Raw genomic sequence first — 22,307 nt, 5'->3', positions numbered from 1 at the left:
AGGAAGAAGTTCTTCAGTACAAGAGTATTGAGACTCTGGAATAGGCTGCCCAGGGAAGTTGTGGATGCCTCCTCCCTGGGGGTGTTCAAGGCCAGGTTGGATGAGGCCTTGAGCAGCTGAATGTAGCTGAGAGGCATCCCTGCCCATGGTGGGGAGGTTGGAGTAGATGATCTCTAAGGTCCCTTCCAACCTAAGCCATTCTATGACTGTGAAACGTGTATTTAAGTGTCTCTTGGGTTGGTATTGCACACTGATTGTGTGCCCTTGCACAATTATTGTAGACTTTAAATGGAAGCTCTCACTCTGTGGACAGTTTTAGCTCTGTAAAGTAGCAGGTTGTTGTTTCAGTAGAACCGTGGGTTGGCAGGCTGACTTGGAGCAGAAACACAGCTATGTATCAAGGTAATAACAACTGCAAGAAGAGATTGAGAACAATACTAAAATTTGAGAGTAATTCCTTAAAATATTCCCCCCCCCCCACTCTAATTTGAAAATGACAGTTATTGTGAACAAGCTTATGTTTGTAAATGTTGAATACTGAGCTGGATGGTGCATTGAGGTATCAAAAATTCTTTGTTTCTCAAACAGGAATTTGTCTGTGAAGGCCCAGATGGAGAAATAGAAATAATGCCTGTAAGTCAGCTGCTCTTCTTTGATCCCAAGGAAACCTTACCTAAAATACTGTAATTAATGTCAAACTCTTGATTATGGGTTTTTTGATGTTGTTGTTGCTGATATTTTTGTTTTGGTCTGAAGCTTTGGACTCCCCCTGTTTTACCTGAGAATCAAGATGATGTCTACACTGATCCTGTAATGTGTCTGATGTATACCAGTACCCCAATTCCAGAGTCTAAGCTTCCACCTCTGGTTGTTAGGAGCACATGTAAGCGTCAGAGAGCAGATCTGTCATGTAAGTTGGGATTCAAAATTGCATGGGGAGGTGGGATAATGTTTTTGTGTGGAACAATGTGAAAACTCTCCTGCAAGAATATCTTTGTGTTTAAAAAATTTTAGGCATGCATGCACTGTTATCTCTGTTAAGATTGATATCACTGAGCAAAATGAGTGTGAGCAGAGGGAGTGCAGTATGGAAGGTTGCTATTGTCCTTACAGACTGGACATAGAAATATTAAATAAGCAGGAGTTAAGGCAGTGGGACTCCTGTGTGTCCCCGTTTCATCTGGTTTTAAGCTTATTTGCTGAGTGAAGCTATTTCAAAATGACTGCCAAGTCAAATACTGTATTAGGTTCCCCATAAACTGAAGGTACCTGCATTCAGAAAAGGCTTATCATTAGTCAGATTATTTGCAGCAATCAGTTGTCTGTCATGACCCTGTTGCACAAAGTTCCTTTCTCACTGGAGCTAACAACTTTGTCATGCCCAGTATCCTCAGGTGGGAAAAAGAAGAGGAGGATAGTTGTTCCTCCACCTTCACTTTTTGAGCAAGTGACTCCAAGAACACTGAAAACACGACAGAAGAGCAAAGCTCAGAAGAGTCTGCTCAGGGTACATCAGAAAACATATTTTGCAAGACCTTCGTCAGCTTTCCAACCAGCTGCTGCTGCTGAGCAAGATAGTCCTGCATGGATAATTGCTGAAGACCTGGCACTGTTAAAAGTAAGCTAGCACTTTGAAAGACTTTTTACATGGAATTTCACTACAGCAGCCACAGACCTTGATTAACACAGGATTGTACCTGCTTGTGCACACGAGAAAAGCATTTAATTGAACATGACACTGATTTGATTTTTCCCTGTCTCCTAGGCAGTGAAACAGGTACAGACACTTCCTTTGAACCTCACCATTGTGTCACCAGCACAGACAGCAAACTGGGACTTTGTCAGTGATGTTGTTAGCTCTAGCAACTATGCTTATCGCTCCCCAGAGCAATGCCAAAATCACTACATAAAAGCATTTGAAGGAAAGGTGAGTTTAAGCTGAAGTGTGCATTACAGTGTGAAGACTTGTTTGTTTGGTTGGTTTGAATTCCTTGTTGGACTACATGAGTGTTTAGTAAGCAGAATGATAGTCTCCTTCTCTGGAGACTTTCCAAACCCACCTGGATGCATTCCTGTGCAGACTACCCTAAGTGATCCTGCTTTGGCAGGGGGTTGGACTTGATGATCTCTTGAGGTCCCTTCCAACCTCCCTGATAACTGTATCTGAGAATTTTGAAGAGCTTGGTATACAAGTAAATGCTGGTAAATACCTTCCTTTGTCACTATGACTACTATAGCTTGTATTTACTACAGGTTATATTTGTTGTAGTTTCCATACACTTAAGAATATGAATTTCCCCAGTGCTGTGACAATGACATGACTGTGGATGTATCACTTTGCACTATCAGTAAAAATAAAGGAAGGGGAGCTATTAATTTTAGCTTTTATTTAAGTGTCAGGATATGAGTCAAGACTATTGCAACCTACAGCTCTTGAGAGAGGACACTTCTGACTACTTATTTTTGGCACCTAAGCCTTTAATGTCTGTTTATTCCAGAACACAGGTGGTTATCCTCTTCGTCTTAGACAAGCTTATGCTAAAGACCAGGATTCTGAACGTATTCAAATCTATATGAATCACTTTGAGTTGATGACCATGACAGCTAGAAAAAGAAGTTCCTCAAACAGATCTCTGTAAGTTTACTGCAAATAATAATTTCTCCCAGATTTGACATTTAATCCATTTGGTTGCCTGATGGGTGAATTTTTTTCTCTTCAGCACAAATGTGCTTCGCAGGGGCATTTCTCTTACCAGAGGCACTGTGGTGGACTTCAGCCTTCAGTTAAATTAGTGGCATTTACTGTCAAAGAATCAAACCTGTGCTTGTGCTGCTGTAAAGTTTCAAGTGGTTCATTATTGCCCTAAGTGAAGTATTGGGAAGGTCAGACCAGGATTTCAACTATTTCTGACAATATTGCTGTCCTATTCCTAGGTAAAGAACTGTCTGGAGTTCTCCACTCCAGCCTCGTCACTGCAGATTCTTCTTCCTGAATATTAAAATTCTTTGTGTTAAAATGTCATGAATATTAAAACAGTTGCACAAAATTCAGTTACCTTACACTACTTCCATTTACTTTCAGTGCAGAGACTGATGACAAGCTGCTGCCTGTATCTGAGGCTGTGTCCACCTGTGCAGAGCTTATGATGATACAGGAAAAGGTCTGTTCAGGTTTTCCTGGTGAATTCCACTGTGCACACTCTTTTCCATTTTTTTTTCAATTGCTTTTTCATGTAAAGTCAATGTCAAGGCCAGTAAGGACTGAAAATTGTTCAGTATGGGTTTTGACTGCTTAATCTCCTATCAGCGCATCAGATACCTGTTCCAGATCTGCTCCTTTTTACATTTCTGTGATTGTCTCTTTTTTTTTTATTTTTGGCATTTCAGAAGTGTCAGAAACAGGCAGTGCTGTTGTATAGTAATTTTTTTGTCAAGTCAGAATTTTCTATTGTGATTACTAGTATAGACAGTTCATTTCAGGGTAAATCTTTACATGACTTCATGCTAGCAGTTGTGATTTTTACCTACTCAAACAAAAATAATTAAAGAAGCCTGTGGCTGTCATCCTCTGTTCCGTTTATTTCTTTTGTCACAGGCATTGACTGAAGATCAAACAGCTCCACAACTGCCAGAGCAACAGCCTAGTCAGAAGGAAGAAGGGGAACAAACAGTGGAGCAAATCTAAACCCAGTGTCAGGCACAGGTGGAAACAGAGGTGAGAAACAAAACTATGGTTGCCATAGGTGAATTCATTTGACTCCTGCAATTGTAGGCAGAAGGACACGTTCCTCACAGCAGAAGGAATCTGCAAGCCCAGACTGATGTTCACTTGTGGCCTCTGTTTTGACTTTGCTGAGGCTGTGTGTAGGACTGCCAGCATACCTGGAGTATTGGGAGGCTGAGTAACAGGAGTGTTTCATTTTATGTGACCTGAGGTGATGGACTCAAATGTTACTTTAAAAATGCAGTCTTGTGAATAAGAGTAGTGCTGAAAGAATAATTATAGAGAAGCTCTTTAAAGATAGAGGGTTTGGGATATCATCACAGAGTGGATTTTATAATGCTGAAAAAGGCATTCCCTATATGGACTGCAACAACTGTAATTTTATGGTGTACAGATACAACTGCATTTTTTTCAGTGTATTTATTTCCCTTGTTGGAAGAACTTATCAAAACTTCACACCTTCTTTTGTGATCATTTTAGAACACTTGTAAATATTAAAAATGCAATATATTTGATGACACTTCAAAGCTTTCACTGTGTCTTTTATTCCTTAGCAAAAAAGTAGTATATAACCAGATTCACAGATGGCACTGGGTTGGAAGGGACCTTCAAAGCTCATTTTGTCCAACCCTCCTGTAGCAAGCAGGGATACTTCCATAGATGCTGTTAAGTTCAATTACACCAAGTTTTAAACCTTTATCTTTGTGTAGTCTCTTGGTTTTCTCTCATACAGTTTTATCTCTGTGCTTTGAGCTATTACTCGGTATTTATCAAAAATGTCATTTTGGATTTAGTGATAAAAGATTCTAGGGACCGAGGACTGCGCCTCGGAGCAGGGTCACTCGTTTGGGAGAGGTGAAATCCTTACAGGAAACACCCTGATGGCCAGCCTTGGGAAAGCACAGCTTTTACCTACAGTCTGGATCGGCTGTACCCATCTTCAGTAGCTGGTGTTCAAAGCAGTGACATGTGCTTTGTGAGAAGTGAATGTCAGGGGCAGGAAGGTAGAAGTTTTATGCTCTGTATCACTGAACTAGTCCCCGGATTCCTGGCAGTGCTTTATTCTAAGAGCAGCACCACATTGCTTTATTTTTCCTCCCTTCGCAGTGGCTGAAGTTTCCATGGTCCGTGCCCAGATAAGCAGCGTACAGTTCCTCTTCTAAGCAGGCGACATTTCCTTGGATTTTCACACTCAGTCTCGATAGACAGTGTAAGCACTGTGCCCTCCGATGCAGAAACGCCTCTCAGAGCGGTTACTACACGCTCGGATTCGCACTACACTAAGTTAATTTCCTGCTGAGTCCCTGAGTCTCGTTCCTGTGCTGCCGGACGCTGCTCCTAACGGGCCTCCTGCTCGCTGCCCTGTACCGAGCGCAGCCCAAACTCCGGCGGCCGCTGGGGCGGCGGGAGGGCGACGCGCAAGCGCCGGCAGCGGCGCAGGCGCAGAGGGCGCTGGGTTCGGCGAGGCGGCGGCGCAGGCGCCGGGAGCGGAGCGCGGCGCAGGAGGCGCGGTTTGTCTCCTGCCGGCGCTGGTAGCGGCTGCCGCTCCGGCCGCCCCCCGCCCCCGCTTCCTGTGAGGAGCGAATGGAAAGTCTGGCCCCGGCGCCCGCGGTAAGTGGGGCCCGCCGGGCTCGGAGGGCCGCGGGGGGCGGCCGGGACTCACTTCTCCCCGTCTTTCCTCCCTCGCCGGAACCGCAGGCCTCGGACTCGAGGCCCGGCGGCACCGGTCCTGGCAGTGGGGGCGGCCGCGGAGGAACGGGCCTTCCCCGCGCCGTCACACGGCGCTGGGGCGGGGGGCGCCGTGCCCGGGGGCGGACAGGGCCGGCCGCGTCCCGCCGTAGCGGGGGCAGAGGCGGGGAAGCGGTAGCGGCACTGCCTGGCGGCGGAGCCTCGGCGGGGGAAGCCCCGCGCGAACTTGGGGCGGCGGGGCCGGGGCTCGCCGTGGGCCCGGGCCGGCGTGCGAGCCGTTCGCTCCGTACAGATTTCGCACACAAAAGGCGATTCCTTTTCCTCGGGCGGACAGAGGCCGGCAGCGCGCTGGCGACGCTTCCTTATCATTGTGTAATTAATTAAGTGTTTTCGTTTGGGCCGTAAACGTTAACGAGATATAGGTAATTAAAATAATAAGACCTTGTTACTGGCGATAGGTGATACAATTTGAATCTTAATTATTTGCTATCAGTGCCATGAAAGAGTCACGATACCACGAAGTATTGCAGCATTATTAAATCTTTTGGAAAAGCTGCCTGTGAGGAGCGGCATTTTTTCCCCTTCCCGCTCTGCTGCGGGATCTCTCTCGGATGTGACTCCGAGGAGCGGGAGAGACGAAGTCTGTCCGGAGCCGTGTTTGGCCCCGCTGCAGGCTGCGGTCCCTGGTCCTGCCCAGCCACTGAAATCTGTTATGCCGAGCAGCCTTTTCCCTCCTCTGCAGCCTCTTGTCGCTAACACGTGTGTGACAGCGCTGCGCTGCTTCCTCACCTTCCCGGGGAGCCCAGTCCTTCCCGGGAGCAAGGAGAGGGGATCTCTCCATCCCCAGAGCTTGAGCAGGGCGCTGCAGGTAGCCCGGGAAGGGGTCGTGCGGTGTTTCCTTGCCCGAGCAGCAGACGAGAGCGGATGGTCCCGCTGCACTGGTCCCCTCCCGGTGGTGCTACCGTGTTGTTGTGCTGCTGCCTGTTGCCGCTTGTAACCAACTTGGCACAAAGACGACAGGCATCATATTTGAGTGTGTGCTTGGCTAAGAAAAAAAAAAAAAAAGAAACTTTTGTGTTCAAAATATGTAAGATGTTGAAGAAAAAAAAAGGTTTCGTTTTCTTTCTGCTGTGATTGCTGTGTGACACCTAGCACTGACCCTACTTGTCAGTGCCTGTCACTGTAGTTTTTGTTTGTCAATTGAAATACAAAACCAAACCTTTTTGGATTTCTAGGTAGCTTGGCTCAACAAACAGCTTTTTTAAATGAAATGCAGATATGGGCTAATTTTCATCTCTTTAAGGTGTTAGTGTTCTGAAGGAAGGAGAAGACAGAGTTAAATGTCATTTGCAGTACTTTTTCACACATCTAGATGACTTAGTAGGGAGATTTTTTTCCTGATGCATTTTTTTTTTAGTAGCTAGAACAATAAGGTCAAGTAGTCTGTGTCCATTGAAGTCAAATTTCTAGTTATTGTTGAAGAAATGTACTGTACGTTTTAAACAACTTGTGGTTTTGAGGACGTTGTGTTAAAAAACACTGAAACACTGGGAATAATGAGCACAAAAAAGAACAGATAATTCTGATATTGGAGACTTGATTCTCAAAGTTTCACAGAAGGGGAAAAAACATTTTTTTTACATTATTTGAAGTCATTCTTACTAGCAAAGAGGAACATATATGTAAAATTATTCAATAACGTAGCTACGGAAGCGTATGAGTGATCTGAGTGAGCTTTTGTGCTCAGAGTTTTGGATAATTTGAGGATGTAAAACATTGGAGGTAACTACAAAGACAGGCAAAACTGAATTCTTGCTGCAGTGTGGCCTTATGAATATTAACTAAATACTTTCAGTTACGGAAATATTTTTATTTTGCCTGAATTTCTATTTTTGTGCATTTCTTTAGAGTATACTGTATAGAACCTAAACCAGTGAGAATGCACCATGGTAGTGGTCCTCAGAATGCCCAGCGCCAGCTCCAGAGGTCCAGGTCCTTCACAGGCAGCGAGGGAGAAGAGCAGCAGGCAAATTTACCCCAGTCCCCTGCAGCTTCTTTTGCACCTTCTGCAAGTCCATCTGCACCCCAGTCCCCCAGTTACCAAATACAGCAGTTTATAATGAGTCGAAGTCCAGTAGCTGGGCAGAATGTGAACATCACGCTGCAGAACGTTGGACCGGTGGCTTCGGGAAACCAGCAGATCACACTCACTCCATTACCGATTCCCAACCCAACGTCACCAAGTTTTCAGTTCAGTCCCCAGCAGAGGAGGTTTGAACATGGCTCCCCGTCGTACATCCAAGTTACATCACCGCTGCCTCAGCAAGTTCAGTCTCAGAGCCCTACGCAGCCCAACCCTGTGCCAGTGCAAACCTTACCAAACGTTCGGGCAGGCACTCCGGGCCCTGGCTTGGGTATGTGCAGCCAGAGCCCTACTAGAGGGTTTGTTGATGCTAGTGTGCTTGTGAGACAAATCAGCCTGAGTCCTTCAAACGGTGGACACTTTGTGTATCAGGAAGGACCAGGAATTGCACAAATTGCTCAAGGGGCTGCTGCACAAGTACAGCTTCCATCTTCTGGGACACCTGCCACGGTAAGGGAACGCAGGCTTTCACAACCTCATTCGCAGTCTGGTGGCACCATTCATCATCTTGGTCCTCAAAGTCCTGTTGCTAGCGGAGCAAATATGCAGTCTTTGACCAGCCCAGGCCATATTACGACAACCAGCTTGCCACCCCAAATCAGCAATATTATCCAAGGGCAACTTATGCAACAGCAGCAGCAAGTGCTTCAAGGACAGCAGCTGGGTAGACCCCTTGGGTACGACAGGACTTCTGGTGGATTAATAGCAGGAGTTGGAGGACCCAGTGCATTTGGAATGACATCACCACCTCCTCCCACAAGTCCTTCGCGGGCCACTGTACCACAGGGGCTGTCGAGTCTTCCTCTTACTCCTACGGTCAATACGGCAGTGAAAAAACAACCCAAAAAATTGGAGGAGATTCCTCCTGCCAACCAAGAGACTGCTCAAATGAGGAAACAATGTTTGGATCATCACCACAAGCAGATGGAAATTCTTAAGGAAACTTTTAAGGAATGTTTGATTGAGCTGTTTTTCCTACAACATCTTCAAGGGAATATGATGGACTTTCTAGCTTTTAAGAAGAAACATTGTGTTCCACTGCAAGCATACCTGAGGCAGAATGACTTGGATCTGGAGGAGGAAGAAGAGGAAGAACAATCTGAGGTCATCAATGATGAGGTAAGAAATCTGTTGGTTAACGTTTTGAAATAAAGTGTTAGATGGTGGCACCTGGATTGTGAAGTGTTAGAGCATGTGACTACCTGAACAGTCATTTCTACTTGATGAAGTTTGTCAGTTTTTCATTCAGTAGTTGGTCTGAGAGAATGCAGTTCTCTCGGTAGTGTGGTTTGAGGGGTTGGTTTGAGCCTCCCTTAGGAGTCTGCATTTGAGGGGAAAAAATAGAGAGGTAAAAGGAGCTTTTACTGTTGTAGTTGGTGTGTAAGCCAGCACACAAGTAAAGATGGCATTGGTGTAGATCTTTCAAGCTATCAGAATGAATATGAAGAGGAATTGTAGATTAGTTTTCACTTACTAGATTTGCAGAAACCAAAAAAAGAATGAGCAAAAAGCCATTTATGATGTTAACCCTTGATTGACTCGTGTGACAACTTCCCATAGTTGGTCCAGTGTTGCTGTCACCAACAACCCCCTTGAATTAATCTAATTACCCAGAGAGAATGTAGGAATCATAATGTATATGGGTGCATAGCTATAAATTGAGTTACTTGGCTGTCTTAGAGCTCTGTGCATGTTTTGCTCTCTGAATGATTAAACAGCACTCACAGAGTGGACGTTAACAAGTTAAATTTATTTAACTGCCATGAATTTACTTTTGATTAATTGCAAAGGACTTGTAATAAGTTTGCCACAGGCAGCTGCCATGCAGCTTTTCCTGCACGTTTGTATCCATTCGTGTAGTTCTGCCTGTCCTGTGCAGAGCTTGACTGCAAGCTGTGGCAAATGTTTGCAACAGGGTAGATCACCTGGTGCTCATTAATACCTGTTAAAAGATCTAAAACATGTATATATATATAATTACCAGTTTGTTAAGAAGCAAAGCAAATTTGCTATGTAAAAAAACCTCATGCTGTTTTGAAATATCTGTTAGAAATTAGTATTTTTAGTGAAAGCTGATGACTCCTAGGTGTGAATCGTTAATGATCAGATCTTCAGTTGGCATTTGTGGGCTGTAGTAGCAGGATAACAGCTAAAGTTTAATTTATTCATTGCTTTGAGGTCTAAACTTGATTAGAAAAAATAAATTTCTGCTTGTGATGGTTATGGATAATTGTGAAGGGATCACTTTGTTATATATATAGTAACATGAAAACCTGTTACTGTAATTTATTGATGATGGATATTCAAGATTTTTTTTGTTGTTCACCTGGTCTGTATTTTGTCAAATTGTTTAGGTGTTCTTGTTGGGTTGCGTGTTTGTCAGCTGAAATACCAGGTATTTCTAAAGCACATCTTGAGAGATCTTTAGCAGGTGTAAATTGTGTAGGTTCCTTGAAGTCAGTGGCACCACTGCAATTTACATCAGTTGAGGCTCTACCCCTTGTTCTTCTGGGTTTGGGGTTTGCTGTACTTCACTGCCTGTCTTCTGTTTGTGAAAGCTGCTTGTCTGTTTTAACTGCTGGAGAATTTTGTCTCTTGCAATAGCAAAAGTATTTATGTGTTTTCAAATGATGAGTCCTTTTGCAAGATTAAGACATCTTTTGAGTATGTTCTTTCTTTGTATTTTTTTGTCTTCTCTTTTATTTCCCCCTCCCCCTTCTTTCTCACTTTCTGCTAAAGCAATGCACTTCATCCCTTGCCTGGAAAGGTTGATCACTTTGGGAATTCAAGGGGAGAGCGAATGGTGGCTGTGCTCATTGCTTAAATGAATGTTGGAGCTCTCTTAAGTTCAAACTGTCTGTCATGCTAATTTGTTGTCCGTTAGGAGCAGCAATCATTAAATTAAAAACACACTTTTATGTTAACTGGATTTGAGAAAAGGTTTCCAGTGACATGAAGTCACTACAGATAGTTAAGGCTGTTCTCTGCTCTGCTGGTAGAAGTGAGACAGAACTCTTCTAAAAAACAGCCTGTGCTCAAACCAAGCTGCACTGGTGGTGGTTTAGTTATAATCCCCTCTTCAGTGAGGTACCATCAGTACAAAATGAGTGTGTTAAACAGTTCACAGAAAAAAAACCAAAGCAAAACAAAACAAAAAAAAAAGAAGAAAAACTTTTAAAAAGAAAATGATTCTCCCTTCTTTTTTTTTTTTCCCAAAATATTTCTCTCAGGTAAAGGTTGTGACAGGAAAGGATGGGCAGACTGGTACTCCTGTCGCTATAGCAACCCAGCTTCCTCCAAATGTTTCTGCTGCTTTTTCATCCCAGCAGCAACCATTTCAGGTACTTTTCAATGGTTCTAAAATGTAGTTTCATCCCAGATTTTTTTTCTTCATTCAGATTTGGTATTTCTTAGATGAATTAGAATTTTCCCAAGAGCCCATCCCTTATCATCTGAACAAAACAAAAAACCTTTGCAATCTCCAAATGCATCAGTATTAATGAAACCTTGAGGAAGTTAAATCTTTGTCTCCAAGTTGCTGGCTTATTTCATTAACTTTCAGCTTGAATGTTTTCACTTTGGTTTGTTTGTCTTTTGTTTCCCTAATGCATTTGGTTCATTTGTGCATTCTGCATAGTGATAATATGGTTTCTTTTGTCTGTGGCATTGTAATTGTGGATTTCTTCTAAATTTCTTTTCTTTTTTTTTTTTTTCCCTTATCTATTAGAAGTTTTCAGTGTGGCTACAGAAGGTTTTGGATTTGCCTTCCCTGAAATGTTTTAAACATCAATAACCCTCTGACACTTTTTTTTTCAATAACTTACTGCTTTCCATTAGCTCTACCATAAATGTTGGGAAGAAGAAACTGAAGTGCTTGCTTTTGTTATCTGAGTAATACATTACTTTTTTCTTTAAATTTTGATTTTTCATGAGGAAATGCAAACCAGGTAAAGAAATAAATGTGATAAAGAGTTAAAATTTTCATGGATCAGTGATGATGCTGTTTTTAAATTACATCTAGTTTGGTTTATTGCAGCTACCTTCAACTCTGTGTTACCCAGACACCATTGCTTATCTACCCTGAGAATTTATATACCCTGATTCCTCTGCTACTAAAATATTTACCTTTTAGCTCAATTATTTATGCTTAGCAGGTGTTAACAAGGTGAATTCCTCTGCTAAACCATGGAATCTGTACAGGTTTTACTGCCTTCACCTGGATTTTGAAAAAAGGAGAGTTAAATGAACTGTAAAATGGGTTTTTTCCCACGTACAAGTGGGATAATCACTGTGGTATTTTACAAATGAGTTGCATACAAAGGGGCTTGCATTGAGAGCTGTTCATTATGGCCATCACTGACATGTCTTGGAAGTCTCCTTAGGTGGTGAGTCTTCATGTAAGATGTTTAAAACATGTAATCTTTTATCAGGTTATTTATTATAAAGATTAGGGTTGTCATCAAGCTAGAGGTACAGGTGGGATGAAGTACTTTTGAAAGTATTATACCATTTCAGACCCGTTTCAGATCAACTAGCAGGCGCATGCTAAAAACATGCAAAACTCTGTTGTGTAATTGTGATACTGACTTCTAGCACAAACTGTTGGAAGTATCATCTCTTGCCATCACTCTGTTTGTTTGTAGAGAAATAATGTGTCCCCATCAGCATCATCATTAAAACTTGAGTGCTTAAGTGCAGCACTCAGAATGATTGTTGTGGGTGTGCTGCATAAACATAACCTGCGGAGAGCTCCGTTGTTTTAATTAAAGTTAGGGCAAGTTTACTCTAATATTAGTGGTATGTGACTGCAATTTATAAAGACATAGAATCTTTGCTCTTTGAGGTGTCTGGCTTACATTATGCGATGATAATGCAGACAGCTGGGAGGCATACTCATAAGAAAATGCCAATCAAAAATCATGAAGCAGAGATGCAGCGTGAAACTGTAAGAGTGCAGGTGCAATAAATGGCATTTGAAGTAAAGTTTGGAGAACATACTTACTTGAATTCATGTCCCAGAGGCATTTGATGCAAAGGAGATCTGAGCTAAATTTGTGAATTAATGCAGCAGCATTGTACAAAATAAGGGTTTGTGACATTTTGGAAATTCTATAAATGCCTAAGTGTGTGATGTTCTGCCAGACACCGGCTGTTGGAGCCGAAATATGCTGCACGTCTGCCTTGGGAAAAGACAAGCATTTGAAAACCTGATCTACATTGAGTGTAAGATGGAGTGAACCGTGGCCGTTAGGGGTCAGTCTGAGTCAGAGATTCCTAAACCCATCCTGAGACTGTAGCTGGAGTGGCCACAAATGCCTGCAGAGCAGCAAAGTGATTAGGTGTTATTAATTCATAGCTATTGATAGAGTCTGAGTGGCATGGCATGTATTGAGCTAAGAAAAGGAGAGTTTGAAACCCAGGCGTTTTAGGTGATGTTGGCTATGTTTATTAATGCCATTCCATGAAGCACTGAAGATGCAAGGTGGTGACTGTCACAGTTTATTTCAATATAGACTGGTGTTTACTGCTTTAGACTTAATTTACATTGGTAGAATTTTTATTAAAAATCAGCGAAGGCCAGGGCTGTGAATAAACTAGAAGGGTCTTTAGGGAAATTGCTGTCTTTGCTGTGTTGTCTAAATACATTTTCACAACATTTGCAAACCCTTGCTGTACATCAATATGGCAAAGGCTCTCAGCATCAGAAAATTAACAGTTGGAGAACTCAAGTGCTAAATTCATTTATTTTCTAGGATGTAGAGTCTGCCATACATAAAGTCCATGTTTGTATTTTCTGACTGAATCTTTGAAGACCTTTCTTGAGATAGCCCTTGTTTTCCTCATAATAAATTTCATAGTAGAAAATTGGATATAGCACAGATAAATATTGAGGAGAATTAAAAAAATAAATATCTGACTTGGAAACTCACTGAAAGGAATTGGGCTTGCACAAACACTGCTGAACATCATAAGTACTTGGCAGTAGTGCTGGGCATCCAAAGAGCATGGAAGTCATCATACACCCAAACTTTGCGGCTATATTTGAGTCTGCCATCTGAGTTTGATGCTGAAAGGATTATCTAGGATGTATTCTCTGTCATTGCCAATATTAAATTCAGTAGTTTAAAAATACAGTTTTAATGCGCTGTGCAACCTTAGTGAAATTAGACTCCAGCTTACTGAATCAAAGCCTGGTGATTCTTTTGCATCTTGACATCAGTATTGCCCTTCCAGGCTTCTTAATTCAGAGCTGTGTGATGTTTAGCCTCAGACAAAATGTCTAGTAATTTCTGATGAGCTCTGGTGTCAGCATAGATTTATGGCAGTATTGTGTTTCTCCTCATCAGATTTCTTCATGGTACTCATTCTGCCAACTGTGCAAACAAGTGAGAGTCTAGCATTTGGAAAACTGGGACTGGAATTTGTATAACTTGACTGAGATTCTTTAATTCCATCTTCTGAGCCTTGGCAATTTTACCTGAAGTATTTCAAGGCTGTCTCTCATGGAGCTCTATCCTGAGAGTGACAGTAATGGAAACTCAAGTTTAAACTGTCTTCAGCATGAGGGTTAATTTGTGTTAGTAATGTTTCACAGAAGGAAAAGGATCAGCTTTCACAAATGTATTGACTCCTATTTCTTTTGTTTCTTGTTAGTTGTGATCTAATTTATGCATACATTTTTCCCTTACCTTATTTCCCTTCTAATTAACCTTGTAATGAAGTCCCATTTAATTTTTGTCATGTCAGCTTTTTATTACAGCTATATACTATGTGAATACATTATTTTGACTTCATTGCAGCATTATGCAAATGATGAAGGGTAACACACTAATAAAAATTCTCATTTAGTAAGAACAAAAGAAAAAACAAAAAACATTGAGCAAGTTTATTTTTTACTTGGCCTATTTGCCTGGATTTGATATCACATTATAAAAGATGTAGGCATGTATTCTACATATCCAACTTCAACAGTTTAGTTGCTGGTTTCAAATTTAAACCTGGCAAGGTGTACCTATGCATCATGGACATCTCAAACTCTATAGCTGGTGTTGGATGAGCCTTTTCTTCGTTGTACAAGGATTTGTTCTGTTCTGGCATCTTTAAATCCACCTGTAAATGAAATATTGGTGTCAAGACTACAGATTGAACTCTTGTGATTTGTTTTCTTTTCCCAATAGCAAACACATACAGGGACTCCAGTAACGGGGACTGTGAACACCATAGAAATTGAAGCTTTTAAGAGACAGCAGGCGCTTGCACCAGCAGGTAGGTTCTGCAGACAGAATTCCACTTTGGTTCTTTTAGTTATTTATTTATTTACATTGCTTTCCAAACAGTTCATGGAGCCCACTGCCCTGTAACTCTTGAAACACGGTTTTGCCTCACCTTGGGACCTGCCAGATCCTCAGGACTATCTATTGTGAATGGTGCCGTGTGAAGAGCACGCTCCTCTCACAATACATAGCACTGCATTTGGCAGGCATGCAGACATTGTTAGGTTGATGGCTCTGGCTGAGAAGATTGGAGATGGCCAGCTTGAAGTTAGAGGGACTCTGCCCTTGGAGCATGTTCTTCATGAATGCTACACATGTGTCGTAGTCGTAGCTTTCTGAGCTCGCGTTGGAATCATGTGTAGTAGTTTGCTTTGTAAAACTGACCCCATTCCACTGTACCGTGCCATAAATGGAATTTGAATATCACAGATTCGTCTAAGAGACCACGAATTGAAGTGGGCCGTCATGGGATGGTCTTTCAGCACCCGGGTGTGGCTTCAGGAGTTCCTCTTCAACAGCTAATGCCAACGGCACAAGGTACTGTGTCACCACATGCCAATTGCACATTAATTTAACAAGGAGATGTTAGTGATGGGACTAGAAACTTGGGCTGCCCGCCTTCCAAGATCCTAGTCCCACCACGCACTTCTCCGTGTAAATTAATACTTGGTATGCAATGCCTGGTTTGTTTAAGGAGCTGAGTGACGGGCTCCAGAGGTGCATGTGGGCATGGAAAGACGTCACAGGTGCTGATGCAAAATGGCTAATCTGAGAATTCTGGAACTGAGCCAATGATTGATGAGAAGGAAACCTCCTCATGTGCTACATCATGACAAATTTCTGTCCATTAGTCATGCCAACCTTTAGACTATGTGTCAGAATGGATATGTTAAGACCTAAATGTTATTTAGACTCAGTGCTGTCATTTTAGGTTAAATTCCAGTAGCTCACCAGTTACTTATTTCTTTTCCTTTTTCGTCATACAAGAAATTCAGAACACACAACTTTTTTTTTTTGTAGTTGATGTGCTCCAGATTTTAGTTGCAGTCCCGTGCATGAAATATTTTGTTGTTTGTTGTAATGGTGATTTATTTTGTGATTGTGATGTGGTATTTTCAAGTGGTGGTGTCTTGTGGCAAAGTAAGTAACAAATTAGTCTATGTGCAGTTGATTTCCTCTTTTCATCAGTGAAGAGCCCTGGATGTTTTAATTTAACCTGGATGTTTTTCCTCTTGCTTTGTAGGTGGAATGCCTCCCACTCCTCAGACTGTGCAGCTGACTGGACAGAAGCAGAGTCAACAACAGTATGATCCATCTAAAGGCCCTCCTGTGCAGAACGCAGCAAGTCTGCATACACCTCCACCACAGCTGCCAGCGAGACTGCAGCCTGTGAATGCCCCCATGACATCTCTCCCAACTGCTCTGCAGCTTTCACAGCAGCAACCGCAGATAGTGGAATCTCCAGCTCAGCCTCAGATTCAGGTGAAGATCCAGCCTCAAAGTGTTCCCCTGACTTCCGCTCCACTTCCAGTACCACTTCAACAGCAGGTGCCACCAGCAATCCATGTGCAAGGACAGACACCAAGCCAAGTGTCACAGCCACAAGCTACAATACAGCAACAGGTATGTGCTCTTTATTTGGATGGAAATAAGTTTGTTTTAATGCCCAATAGAGTCTAAGAGCGTGATCTTCTGAAAAATGCTGTATATTTTTCATTCCAGTGGACACTTAAATCCTTTCCTTATGAAAATGCAGCTATATATGTTTATTAAGTTGAAGCCCACATTGTGTTTTGCTGTAGTGTAGACTAAGAGAGTATTGAACCCTAAACTCATCACTTACAAGGGTGTTTTTCTTGGGCAGACTGTGACTCTGACACGGCCACCTGCAGATCCTGCTCAGACTTCCCAGCGTCTTACAGCAAATACTCTGCCACCTACCTCATCTGTTGTGCCAGCAACTCTCTCAGGCACAACACCGCCTTCTACTTACCCAGTACAAACAAACAGGACTTCTCCAGCAACTAACAAGTCTCTGTCTCCTATTGCATCAAAACCCCCAGGCTTAGCAGTGGCAGCAGCAACAGCACCTAAATCACAAAGTCCAGCTCAGAATGCAGCAGTATTACCACAGGACAACTCTCAAGACAAGCTTGCGGAGCAAGTAAAGCTGGTAAGGTTTTGGGGGTTTTGCACAAAATTTAGGAGTAGTTTACACACAGATAAAAATTAACATGCATCATCTGGTTGTGTGCTATGGAAGTGGCCTGTTTTTATAGGAGGAGTAGGGTGTTTGGGGTTTTTTTTGGTCTGCTTTATGTGCTGAGTTTTGCTTTTCTGGGATGTCAGAGACATACTGCTATTCACACTGTTGTCGTGTTCTTTTGCTATGATATTCCTTCTGTCTGCTCAATTGTGGTGACTGCAGCCTTATTTATTTTTGAAGCTAGCTGGAAGAGTTGTTTTGCTTCTTTAAAAGTAACATAATGAATTTGGTTGATGGTTGTTTTTGTTCCCCCACAAAACCAAGTGGTATTAATAACGAAGATAAATTTATCTTTGTGGATAAATATGACTGCAATTTCAATTGGTGGTGGGAGGGAGTTTATTTGATTGTAGTTTTGTCTTATGACTTCGTACTGCCTATGAACCTTTTTTTTAATCCTTTTATTTAACAAAATACCCCTTGCAATGCAGGTTGAAGTACTATGATTCTCTTTACACAAAAATTGAATTTAGTCTGGTGTTTTTTTCACTGTTGTGATGTTCAGACTTGATTTCTGTAATGCATATGCCATGCTGGTTCACCTTGTTTTGCTGTCAGTTGCTTTGATGAATTGGGAGGAATTACCATTTTTTCTGTTTGGCTGCTATTTTAGGTGAATTCTGCAGCTCCATACTAACTATGTGTATTTCTTTTTAAGGAAAATCAAATCCATCAGCGAATAGCAGAGCTGAGAAAGGAAGGTTTATGGTCCTTGAGGAGACTGCCTAAACTCCAAGAGGCCCCAAGACCGAAATCTCACTGGGATTACTTGCTGGAAGAAATGCAGTGGATGGCAACAGATTTTGCCCAAGAGAGAAAATGGAAAATGGCAACTGCTAAGAAGGTACTTGAAAAGCTTTTTTTTTTTTTTTTTTTAAATACTCGGAACATTAGATTTTGATATCATTCAGCTTGGTAGCAAAGCTATTTAAATGATCTTTTTCTACAGACAGAAATGATGGGAATGTACTGATCACTGCAGGGGGGTTGGACTAGGTGACCTTTGAAGGTCTCTTCCAACCCAAACATTCTATGATTCTATAAGACACCATTTTTAAACTTAAATCAGAAGCCTTGTAGCCATCATTGGATATTCTAGCATATGAAACAGACTAGATAATTGTATTGGTTGTGGATGCAACTAGTAGTTTTGGATTTTGTGGATTTTAGTCCTCTGGAAATCAGATGGTTTGTTGAGGGGACACAGGCAAGATGCTGACTGTGTCACCTTTGAAAAGTACAGCTCGCGAAGCAGTTACCTCCAACTAAGAGTAAATACAGAATTTTGTAAGTAAGTTCCTTTGGGTGTCATTGTCTGTCTAATTCTTCTTTCTTAGTCTCAGAAGAAGGTGAAGGAGAAACCATGGTGTTGGAAGGAGCGCAGTGGAAACATGGTAGAGGGCTGTTTCTGTAGGGGAAGAGAGCAGCATAGTGGGAATAATTAAGTCAGTGATGGAATGAAAATTGGGGTGGTGTGAAATGATCAATAATCAAGAACTTTCTATGGATTCCAGCAATGCTGCATCTTCTTTTGATACATTTATGACTAGTCTGGGGTAATGTAGAGAGCTACTGAAGGTTCTTGGTTTAAATTGCTATATTGTTTTCTCTTGTGTATTTTGAAATGATGGAAACTCAGAGCTTTCTTCCTTACATGCAAAGTATTAAACCAGGTGTATCATTTTGCAAAATGGAGATTTGCATTTTGAATATAACTGCAATGTGGCTTTGAATCACTTACTCCATTTATGGCATATGACAAGTTTTTAAGAATAGGAGAAACATGAAGGGCAGATGATCCCTTCCCTGGCAGTATGCTTCACACTTCTGGAAGTCAATGCTTTAGGGACCTCCTGAGCTAAAGGTTGCAGGCAAGTCAGTCTTTAACAGCTATTGGCTGATCTTTCACTCATGTGTGTACACACTTTTGAACTCATTTTACCTTTAGGCTCTGATCTTTTGTGGAGTGATTTTCTGTGATTCATGTGTGCTGTTTGAAAAAAAGTTTCCTTTTGTCTGTCTGCTGCTAATTTCAGTAGATTTTTTTCTACTTTTTGTACTGAGTGGTAAATTAAGAGCTTCTTCCTTGTTTAGTTGTGGTTCTTTTATTTTCTTTTTTTGCTTTGAGTTTCATGTCTGTTGTTTTACCGACACGGTGAGAATTAGAAATATTGAAGGTAGGTGCTACGTGTGTAGAGCCGTGATCAACATCTGGCTGCTGCTAACCACTATGATCTTAAGAAATACAGTGATTCATCTCTTGAGGTAACCTAATTCAGTGCCTCTCATGGTATTTCAGATGGTAAGAACTGTGGCTCGTTATCATGAAGAAAAGAAACTCAATGAAGAGCGAGCTAAAAGGGAAGAACAAAACAAACTGAGGCGAATTGCTGCATCAATTGCTAGAGAAATAGAATACTTCTGGTCTAACATTGAACAGGTGAAATACTAACTTAGGAGTGCTTGTTAAAGCCACACTGTTTGTTTCACCTTCAGTAATTTATTTATAAGTTGGAAGTGCTTTATGGGACTTGTTTTACATTTCAGGTTGTTGAAATAAAACTGCAAATTGAATTTCAAGAGAAAAGGAGAAAAGCTTTGAATTTAAAGAGAATTTCAAGGAGAGGTAATTGTATGCCGTTTCATAAGGAATTCAGCATAAATTCTGATTCATGCTTTTACATAATTTCACTCAGTGGAGTTTGATCTTGTTGGTGACAGAATTGTCAGGTGGCCCTAATAGGTTGTGAGCAGATCTGAACTATGAATTAGGGAGATTATTTACATTTTTGTGCTGGAGTTTGTTAAAAGTTTCTGGAATTTTATGTTGAATGCATTTAAAAGTTCAGGTAAGAAACATAAAATTGCTGAGTGACTGTTGCACACATTGAGTATAATAATTTTCCAGGAAAGGATACAAAACCTGCAGAAGACCTTTTGTTGAACAAAGAAAGTGAAATGGTAAGTCTTTCTGTTTCTTTAAAAAAAACCCTATCAAATTAATTTAAATATGAGTACCTGTGTGAGAAAGTTTTGGTAAATGTGGAATGCTTTCCTTAAATATTTGGTAGTGATAAGCAGGTTTCTGTGTAGCTGCTGGAAACTGAACAGTCAATAGCACAAATACATCGTTTTCTGGTTACAAACAACAACTTTCAACAGGGAAGTGGATTGCAGTTGATACATGTCTTTTAATGGAAGAGTTCATACTTAGTGAGTTTGAATCATTCATTCTAAAACTTCAAACCCCCCCCCCCCCCCCCCCCCGGCAAAATGTACAAACGAATCGCTAGACTTCATTTTGGGCAGGAATTTCACCTACTGTAACCAGGGGTAAACTAGGTGGGGCATGAAAGAATTTTTTTCAGTTGTTGAGTAGTGATTTATCTTCTGAGAGATGTAGGTATATGTTACAGAACAGATCAAACTGAATGAATCAGAAATATCTTTCCTCCTAGACAAAATGTATGCTAGGACTCTATGGCTACATCTGTGCAATTGGAAAAAAAATGGATGAGGGATTGTTCTGAAGCCCTGAGCCATCTGGCATGGCACAGCTGATGCCCACCCTCAGAAATGCTCCCCTTTCACCAAGCAGAAAGCCTGCATCTGAATTTCCTGCTAGGAACAACCTTTAGCATGTGCTATCACCCAAACTGAGGTCTAGCACTGTCTGAGTGTTAATGTGCACAGACTGAACCAAGCCAAAGAGTATGCAGGGCAGCTGAGGGCGAACAGTTGTAGGCCTATGCCATATCCCTTTTTTTACTGATTGGTGAAAACTTAGTCCTTGATTACAACCTGGGTGAAAGTGGTAATGCTTTTAAGGGAAAGAGTGTACTGTGGCTCTGTACTACAGCTGGACCTGAGTCATTTGAACCACACACACTTGAAATGGCTGATTATGTGCTGCCTTCAACACAGAAGCAGAGAGTCTGTTTTTGCCTGACCAGGGAAGTGCTAGTAGGTGTGAAATGTCTGTTAGCAAATGCTGCTGTGATTGCAAGGTGCCTTTTGCATTCTTTAAAAAGGCAAATAAAAAACCTCCCTGACTTGTTTTCTGTGATTTTAATTATTTAATGCTAGGGTGGTTCATCATCTGGAAGGAAAAGAAAGGCAAGCACTTCTTTGACTGATGAGGAAGGTAAGTCACTTTTCAAGATTGTGCATGTGCAGCACAGTACCTAAATGGGATACTAAAGCCCTGAAACTACACTTTCTCAATCTGTTACTATGTGGATGAAGTGCATTTCACAAGCATAACACCAGCCTTCATCCATTTCTCAAATAGTCAGCCAGACAGTAATTTTCCCTTAAAAGAGCATCAGTGAAAAACTGAAAATAAAATTTTCCCTGAAAGCACTCTGCCATCATTGTTGGTGGATTTTAACTCTTTCTGCCCTCATTCCTTCATTTCTCAAGCCTTACTAGTAGTCTTACACTTCTTTTGAGGATTTTAGACTGAATTACCCATCTACTTTAGTTCCTTTCTTGTGATCACATGTGTGTCATGTTTCTGGCAAAGAAAATCCAAGTTAAAAGCTCCAGGATAACCTGTCAGCGGTGACCACTGCCAACCAACACTTCACAGTCAAGACTGCCTTCTGTATTGAGGCAGAAGTGCTGCTTTCATTTTCACTTACCTTTCCAGTTCTACATATAGTCGCTTTTGGATTTTCTTGATTTTTCCATACACATCTCCTGCTTTTTGAACCCTGCTGACTTACAGTAGCACTGATACAGGATGGGCAGTGACTGGCTTGAGAACAGCGCTGAAGAAAAGGACTTGGGGGTGCTGGTGGATGAGAAACTCAACATGAGCCAGCAGTGTGCACTTGCAGCCCAGAAAGCCAATCACATCCTGGGCTGCATCAAGAGAAGCATAGCCAGCAGGTTGAGGGAGGTGATTCTCCCCCTCTGCTGCACTCTGGTGAGACCCCACCTGGAGTACTGCATCCAGTTCTGGAGCCCCTATTACAGGAAAGATCTGGTTGTGTTGGAATGTGGTAAGAGAAGGGCCACAAGGATGAGCAGAGGGCTGGAGCACCTCTCCCATGAGGACAGAGTGATCTTAAGGGAGCCTACAAGAAAGCTGGTGAGGGACTTTTTAGGGTGTCAGGTAATGATAGGACTAGGGAAAATGGAAAAAATGGTAGAAATGGGTAGATTCAGATTGGGTGTTAGGAAGAAATTTTTCACCATGAGGGTGAT

General features: G+C 41.8%; 1 protein-coding gene across 1 annotated transcript in view; it reads left to right on the top strand.

Annotated features, from left to right (window-relative positions):
* The first annotated feature begins 7,352 nt into the window (after positions 1-7,352).
* The window catches only part of EP400 (E1A binding protein p400), a 48,960-nt gene continuing 34,005 nt past the window's right edge, over positions 7,353-22,307 (top strand). Inside the window, exons 1-11 of the mRNA XM_054392889.1 lie at positions 7,353-8,675; positions 9,985-9,987; positions 14,735-14,831; positions 15,260-15,367; positions 16,074-16,453; positions 16,695-17,003; positions 17,755-17,940; positions 19,396-19,536; positions 19,644-19,722; positions 20,005-20,057; positions 21,183-21,240. Coding sequence (XP_054248864.1) covers positions 7,353-8,675; positions 9,985-9,987; positions 14,735-14,831; positions 15,260-15,367; positions 16,074-16,453; positions 16,695-17,003; positions 17,755-17,940; positions 19,396-19,536; positions 19,644-19,722; positions 20,005-20,057; positions 21,183-21,240 — 2,737 coding nt within the window. The remainder of the gene's footprint in view (positions 8,676-9,984; positions 9,988-14,734; positions 14,832-15,259; positions 15,368-16,073; positions 16,454-16,694; positions 17,004-17,754; positions 17,941-19,395; positions 19,537-19,643; positions 19,723-20,004; positions 20,058-21,182; positions 21,241-22,307) is intronic.

The sequence above is a fragment of the Indicator indicator genome, chromosome 26, assembly GCF_027791375.1.
Source record: "Indicator indicator isolate 239-I01 chromosome 26, UM_Iind_1.1, whole genome shotgun sequence".
Lineage (NCBI taxonomy): Eukaryota > Metazoa > Chordata > Aves > Piciformes > Indicatoridae > Indicator > Indicator indicator.
This window is presented reverse-complemented; position numbering and strand designations above follow the sequence as displayed.